Raw genomic sequence first — 8,541 nt, 5'->3', positions numbered from 1 at the left:
TTTGGAAGTGAGAGTTTGTCATGGAAACTGTTTTCCTTTTCTGCATTATTTGTTTTGCACATTTTTCAGTGTTTAAGGTTGAGTTCATTTTAGTTTTGTAATGAACTTTGCATGGTTGGTACTCAGATTCCTTCTAATGCTGTCAATAGTGGAAATGTGATTATGTTGTAGTTACTGATTCTCACAGGCTATCTTTCAAAGCCCTGCAAAGTCTGATGAAGAACACGTAGGATTAACAAAATCTTGCTCCCGGGGGACTGACTTTCACAGGCCTATTTCGCTTTTCAGAGCCAGTAAGGCAAAGTTCTGAAGCTTGACTATCTTTCAGGTATGTTCAAATGCCTCAGTCTTGTATTCAGTAAGTGTATCTCACTAGAGATAACTAGGCTTTTTTTGTTTTACTAAAGGCTTTTTTTCAGACTGTCAAGACACTGTGCTGAATGTCCCTAACATTTAGAATTTGGAGATGTTAAAATTATTTTGAGTCTAAATGATTTTCCAAACTTGGGAACTTCCAGATGACAAAAGGGGAAGGTTTCTGCATATGGACAGAGCACAAAATGAACTTACATCTCCTAGAATGTGATCACCTCTGCAGAGACTTCTGGACTCCCCAGGGAGACCGTTTCACTCCCTCCCTGTTCCACTCCTCAGAACGGCTTACACATCTCTTACACAGCACAGACTATGCTGAGACAATTTGGTACCTGTCTCTCTCTGCACTGGACAGTCAAATCCCCTAGGCGCTTTGTAGCTACCCTCAGCATCTAGAACACTGTCACAAAAGATACCGTCAAGAAAAGTGTGTTAGTATGTTAAATAAATGAGTCCTGACAATGAGTGATTATTATCTGAGTAAACTTACTCCATTATGAGATCTGTCCAGCATCTCTGTCTTATCTCTAGCTTGATCTAAGACCAATGAATGAAATAGTGACATCATTTGAAGTTACGCTCAGACACACCTTTTATCTGATAACCAAGATATCATCCTGTTGAACCATAGCCAAATATTTAATAAACATTATCACTCATCATCTCTCTCCTTTATCCAACTAAAATTGAGGCATTGAAATTTTTTCAATCCAAAAAGTCAGCATCAAGTGTGTGGGGGGTTGGGAGAAGAGATGGATTGGGAATTTGGGGTTAGTAGATGCAAACTATTATATATAGAATGGATAAGCAACAAGGTCCTACTGTATAGCACAGGAAACTATATTCAATGTCCTGGGATATACCATAATGGAAAAGAATATGAAAAAGAATATATATAACATGTATAACTGAGTCACTTTGCTGTGCAGCGGAAATTAACACTGCATTGTAAATCAACCATACTTCAATAAAATAATAAATTAAAAAACAAAACAAAACAAAAACAAAAACAAAGTCAGCATCAGTATTCCTGGTCTTGCATTTAGGTACTTTTCATAATATGATTCATGGTTTTTTCCCCTTTGGTATATGGTGGCTCCAACTGTGAATGTTACATTGCCAAGGCCACTCTGAATTTGACATCCGAGCAAGAAGGCAGGCTGTTTATCAAGACCAGGTTCATGAAGGTGGCAGAGGGATCTGACATCAGGTAAAGGAACTTACCTGAGAGGGCCAGGAGTATTGTGAAGTTTGCATCTCTAAGCAGATTGGTGCAGAAGCAAATGAGAGCTCACTGCCAGGGAGAAGCAAAGGGTCATAAACCGGGCAGATCTGGGCTCTAGTGCTGAAAGGTGTCACAGAGCCCATCCCGGCATGGATGTCCTCTGCAGCGTCCCGCTAGTGCCTGTGACGAGCAGCCTGACGGTCAGCGAGAGGATCCCAGAGACTCAGGACTATAGCTGGCTCTTTAAAGGGTCAACAGCTGATCAGAAATCAGAGCCTCCAGACACAGACCTTGATTTTCACCTAGAGTATAAACTAAGCTGAAGGATTAGTCTGCCCTGGACCTTCAGGAATCAGAGAAGTGGTAGCCCTTGAGTAAGATAGAAGTGCAGGTGGCAAAGAACAGACCTGGTAATTCTGGATAATCACGGGGCTCACACCCCCTGAGCTGGAGGAGTGAGAAATCTGTGGCAGAGAGCAATACCGTCAATAATCACCAGCAATCAGGGACTACAAATCATCATGGCGTGCACTCTGTTAGACAAGATGGAAGCATTCAGCACAGAGAAGATCATGAATCAATCAGCCAACATTCTGAACACAGGCAGTTCAACTGATCACGAAGATGAGGGGCTTTCAAAAGCATCAGAAAGATTGGTCATCAGCAAGAGTTGGCACTTATGGAGAGCTCACTATGTTTTCAGCACTTTACATATATCATCTCATGTAATCCTCACAACAGTTCATATTATTGCCCAGATATTACACTTGAGGAATGTGAAATTCAGAGACATCAAGCAGCTTGCCCGATGTCACTCAGCTGACCAATGGCATAACCGGGATTCAAATCCAGGCTTGCATGACTCCACAGCTCAGGCTCTGACCCTGCGCAGCTGTGCTGTGTCACAGCTATGCCACAATCCCTTTTGATCCACGTTTACTATTTCACTATTTCCTACAGCTGAGGGTCCACAGTGTGATAGAAGTAGCCTGTCTTGTAGGTACCGCTTGCTGTAGAGTAATACGTATATTCTACTGTCAATCCAACACTAAAGAAAGATATGCTTATAGATGGGGGATTTGCTTTCTGACCATATTGGAAGGCAAGATCTGGTCAAGAAATAGTTGTATTTAAAATAGGAATTTGTTGAAAGATAGTCAACAGAATATCAAGATAGTAGTTGCACTCATACCTGTACTTTAATCATTTTGAATGTAACACCTAAAAAATCTATTCATAAGTGCTCAGCAAACACAAGATTGAGACCTGCCTCTGTGTGCTCACAGCAAAAAACAACCAAAAAATCAAGTCACTATAATGGAAGATCCAGAAAGTGAATAAATGGTTGCCAGAGGGGATTTCAACTAAATGAATCTCTATTCTTTAAAAGAGGTGAGGAAATAAGATTAAGAATATTTACACATTCTTGAGATAGTCCTTGCTTGGCATGTTTTCTTAAGAACTAGTGCAATTTCACTTAATCAAGAAGATAAATACTGTTGAAGTGGTTGAAAAATGTTTCAAGTGATTTTTTAGCAACAATACATTTTACTAATTTATAACAATATGAATAAGGAAACAAAGGGTGAGAAAAGACTGTTTTTGTGCTCAAAAAATGCAGAAAAATTTTCAGACAAAACGTTTCAATGAAAAAGTCTCTCTCCGTCTCTCCCCCGCACCGCACACCCCTGCCCCATACAAAAACACAGATTCTTTTAACTGTTCTCACTACTTTTTTGGATATGAGTTAATACTGGAAATAATGTACATTCAATTAGTGAAATTTATACAACCACCCTCTAGTAAGCTTGTAGTTTTGTAGCTAACATAGAACAAAAATTGCCTTCATGGCTAAAGATAAAAGCAACAAGAATTAAAATTATATATTTAGAAAAAACTCAGTGCATACATAAAGAGCAATAAAGCGTTTTCAATGAACACCACACTTTTCAATATCATTTTTTTGGGAAGGGAAAATCAGAGTACTCACTGTGAAGAATCAAACGAGGATCTCCACTACCTCTGAGAACAACGGAGGGAAAACGGTCCAAACAATCTGTCACCAGCCGACTGAAGTTCTCCAGTTCTCATCACTCCCCTGCCCGACAAAGAAACCAGAGCACTGCTGCCTGTGGACACTGTACCTACTTCCCACAAACCCCGAAATGAGTCCTGAGGCTCAGACAACACGGACAGGGTTAAAAGTGAACCCTCCGAGCTCGGACAGCCATGAATTAGTCCTGATGCTGACCCTCACCAGCTGTGGGACCTTAAGCACCTGTTACTCATCTGTTAAGTGGGAAAACTAATGCGTAACAACCACACTCTCAAAGCAGTCAGCAGAGTGTTGGCTCAGGATGTGTGAATAAATCACATTTCCAGAGGGTAAGAGCCTAGAAGGGTGTGTGTTTGTTACATCTTTAAAATCTCCATACAAAGCAGAGCACCTTGCCCGGGGAAGCACTGAGTGAAGGTTTACTGAATGAACTCTGGCCGCCCTCATAGCTTGCTGGTGGTAACTATGGACACGGTTTTGGGTGGATCTGAGTATGGCAAGGAATGGGGTTGGTGAAGGCCAGTTTGTCCTCACTGGCCTACGTTACCAGTGGGTTAGGGTTTGCTTTTTCCCTGGAAGGTGCCTCATTTTCCTACCACGGATTCCCTTTGTAGCTGCTCAGCACTTCCCTGACCCACGATTACTAAATTATAGATTCCCCAAGCTGGGTCTGGTGTGTGTGTTTGCTCCAAATTCTCACTAGCTTCAATGGCCTGTAAAGAATTAACTGTGAGCTCCACCACCCCACTCTGTCTTTTCTAACCTCCCTTTACTATAAATCTATGAAACATACCTTGATGGATACCCTCAAAATCTAAAGAGCTTTTTCATTTACATATACTTTTAAAAAAATAAGCCAAATCCCAAAATAATTTGCACAAACTAATTTTTATTTCCAAATGTCCTTTCATTGCGCTCCATTTTCAAATTTCTCCCTTCCTCTAAAACTAGTTCTCTCTGGTCATTCTAGAAATTATATTTCTGGTAAAATCATTACACATTGCACTTCGAAAATGAGACAAAAGAAACACTTCCTTCTGAAGCAGTACTATATCCATTCAGGGCCAAAAATGAGGGGCCAGTCTATTTTCTCTTAAAAACCAGTCCTCCGGGCTTCCCTGGTGGCACAGTGGTTAAGAATCCACCTGCCAATGCAGGGGACATGGGTTTGAGCCCTGGTCCGGGAAGATCCCACATGCCGCGGAGCAACTAAGCCCGTGCCCCACAACTACTGAGCCTGCGCTCTAGAGCCCTCGAGCCACAACTACTGAAGTCCGCATGCCTAGAGCCTGTGCTCTGCAACAAGAGAAGCCACCGCTATGAGAAGCCCACGCACCGCAACGAAGAGTAGCCCCCGCTCGCCGCAACTAGAGAAAGCCCGTGCACAGCAACGAAGACCCAATGCAGCCAAAAATAAAATAAATAAAAACAAAAACAAAAAAACAGTCCTCCTTTTTCCTGAGATGACTCTTCCTTGTCCTTTAGGAGTTAGTGTGAATGCCGCTTCCTCCTGGAGGCCTTCCCTGACTCCTCTAGGCCAGCTTAGGGTCTTTAAGACAAAAATAGGACCTGCTAAGCGTGCCATACACTGTCTTAGGCTCTTTACATGCATTATCACACTTAATCCTCAAACGAACTTGAGAGTGTAAGTCACTATTATAATCTGTATTTTGTACTTGACAAAGCTTAGTACAGGGCGGGGAAGTAAGTTAGCAGAACTGGCACTGGAACCCAGGCAATGTGAGTTCAGAGTCCTTGCTCCCAAGTACGATACCATCCTGCCTCCCAAAGCATGATTTGCTCACAAAACACTCTATATTTTCTTATGGCAGCACTTGTAGTAAACCTCAGTGGATTGCCTGCCCAGTACCCATCCTTTCTTCCCTTCACAACAACTTTTTATTTCAATCTGGCTACACATACTAATGAAAATCCTACTTGTCAATGGCCAGACGATGGATCCTTTGAATTGGAAAAACTGTATTTGAAAAAAACTTTAGAGAACTTTCACCCTCAAACAGCTGCTTTATTGGTTCAATACCTATGGGAAGATCAAATTAAAAAGTGGATACAAAGAAGTATAACAGCTAGCCTTAGGGACTCCTTTAACAAAATGAAAAAACGGAAATTAGACTAACAACAACAAAATCTCTACATACAGCATAAATTCCCCCTTCTTAAAATCCAAAGAGTTAAGTGTGCCACCTTTTAGCACACCTCCTTATTTTATGTCTAAGGACTGCAGGTTCCAGAAGCTATAAATCTCTACAAAAAATGGCAAAATGTTAACTAAGCTTGTTTTGTGTCCTGAGAACTTGGCTTGGTTACTTTCAGGTTGGGGGCTCCAAAACATGGCTGGACAGAAATGTGGGTTGAACTCCATTTGTGGCCAGGCCCCTACTGAGCTGCAGCCAGCCCTCAGGGGAATCACAATGGCCACAGAAGGAACGTTCCAGTTCGATAAGATCATTTTAAAAGTGTACTTAAAAGCCAGGGCTTCCAAATCAAACGAACAGAATGGGATACGTATTTTAATTGGTATGCAAGAGACTCCTAAAGTCTGCAAAATTCCAAAATACCTTCATTGAAAGACCTGTTGTAAAAGGCTAATGAAAAGTTGAAGACGTGGGTGATACCTTAACGGGAGGACGCTGAGACTGATGTGATTCCTACCGCTCCCCTCTGTCCGGCTTTTCCAGAGTACTCACGTTTTACCAATTCTCTGTCTGAATTGCCTTTCCACTTGGAGGAGACCGTTAAATGGTTACCTTTTAGAAGAAGACCACCTGAGGCCACGGGAGATCACTCTTTGATCAAAGGCTGAAACTAAGGGTCGTAGTTAAGGATTTCTTAAAACCAGGGAGGATCCTCAAAGTTTTGTAAATGGATTACCTCCTGAGATTAGTGAATAAATAAAGGTAGCTGACATTCAGAGCCTGATCGAAAAAAATTTTTAGGCCTTCTCCCCTAAATTAAAATAAAAGTGTATAGCCAAAAGGAAAGAACAAATTGAGTGGATGAGTGAGTCAACTTATGATGTCATGTAAGTTACAACCCAAATTCTTTGCAGAATTGAGAACAACTGTCTTTATTTGTCAAATCTTTGCAAAACTGGAAATTCAGCTCTAGAAGTGGTTCAAATTCCACCCATTCCTTTTCACCAATCCCTATTTATCTCAAAAGGCTTGTAACTCTCCAGGAACTCTTATCTTGACCTTCCACAATTCCTAAGACTGAAAAAAAAAAAAAAAAGAAGAAGAAAAGAAAAAGAGGCCTTTTGAAAATACAGACTGCTACAGAAACACCCTTTCCCAAAATCTATTCAAGGACAAATACACATCTTAAGTGTCTTCTCCACAAATGTTAGTAAAAAAAGCTTAGCAATCTGAGCAGATAAACTTATTCCAAATAGTTATTTGTAGCTAGCTAGTGAGTTTTATATGGTTGTAGTTGATTCATGACCAAACATTTTTAAATGAAAGCCACACGATCTCTGTTCGTGTCTAAATGCTTAATGTATGTCTACATAGGTACATTATAGATAACGATATTTTTCTACCTCTGTATAGTATTGCCAAAATTAATTTGTACAGAGCTCTATTTAATTGGCTTAAAGAAACACTTACCTATAAATTAAATTCTCAGAAAATATAATAGGAACTAACACAAATGTTTTTCAAGTTCATGTGATCTAGGATAATTTTCAGTACATAAAAGCTAGTTTGAGGTTGTTGGTTTAATTAATACAGACATGTCTTTAGAGCTAGCAATAATAAGCATACTTTTATTCTACGTAGGTTTACCAAGTCAAATATACTCATGTTATCTTTATTACAAAATTTTTCAGGCAGAAAAATAACAGGATATGACTGATGTTGTCTAATGTCAAGTGAAGCTTTTGTAGGTAATCTAAACATGATTGTTAAGAACAAATAAATTAATGTAAATAAGAGTTTTTATTTTAGCAATGAACTTTTTAGCAATGATTGTTTTATGGTAGGTCTACTTATATAGTTTCCCAAGAGGAATTCACTAAAATCTATAGGTATTGTAGGCAAAGTCTGATCACAAAGACTTGACTTGGCTAGTTGGCCTCAAAAGGCATTAAAAAGTCCAATCTGAAATTTCTTATTAAAAGTCCCAGAAAAGTTGATTATAAGATTTTATATGATCAATCATTATTCTTGCTGTACTTATGTAAATAATGAGGCCAAGTTTATTACACTAGACTTATTTTGCAAACGAATTAGTCTTAATTTAGCAATCTTTGGTAAAAATGGGGTTGATTTTAGGGAGAAAATTTATGTTTCAATAATACACCTTTGTGGATATTAGATTCTAGTGCTGTCCATTGTCTTTTAAGGTTTTTTTTCTATCTGTAAACTGGATTGGATTCTGAATGCTTCTAGTTTCCTACAATATTTGGCTACAACTCTCCAAACTAACATTTCCAATTCTTCTCCCACTCCTTTGACTTGGAATCATTGAGAAGTAAAACTGCCCTTTTCCCAAAGCGATGCAAGCTAAAAGTTGGACACCTCGATATAAACTTCAGAGGTATCACAACAACAGCTTATGTCTGGATAGTCTTAGTGCCTGTTCCTGTGTGGACACTCAGGAAGATCACCAGAGACATTCAAACTGCAAACCAGGAAAATCTAACAGATTGTCACTGCCTGCCCTTGCTCCATCTGAAGATGCTTTGAGCCAGACATCTAGAAATTTTCTCAACTGGCTACCTTCAAAATTTAGAAACTGGGATTATAATCTGCTCCAATCATTAATTATTATTCCTAGCTTTGGGAGCCTTGCATCTCCGCCTCCTAAAATGAACACAACTGTTTAACTGAACTGACCTTTTCTCAGGGCTAAGAGACTGATTCAG

At 39.7% G+C, this 8,541-nt stretch overlaps 1 protein-coding gene across 1 annotated transcript in view; it reads left to right on the top strand.

Annotated features, from left to right (window-relative positions):
- Window positions 1–1,749: 1,749 nt before the first annotated feature.
- Window positions 1,750–8,541, top strand: part of COLEC12 (collectin subfamily member 12) — a gene marked incomplete at its 5' end in the record, with an annotated part of 195,281 nt that continues 188,489 nt past the window's right edge. Inside the window, one exon of the mRNA XM_082355459.1 lies at window positions 1,750–1,907. Within this exon, the coding sequence (XP_082211585.1) occupies window positions 1,750–1,907 (158 nt within the window). The remainder of the gene's footprint in view (window positions 1,908–8,541) is intronic.

This window comes from Balaenoptera borealis, assembly GCF_965194805.1.
Source record: "Balaenoptera borealis genome assembly, chromosome: 14".
Classification (NCBI taxonomy): domain Eukaryota; kingdom Metazoa; phylum Chordata; class Mammalia; order Artiodactyla; family Balaenopteridae; genus Balaenoptera; species Balaenoptera borealis.
This window is presented reverse-complemented; position numbering and strand designations above follow the sequence as displayed.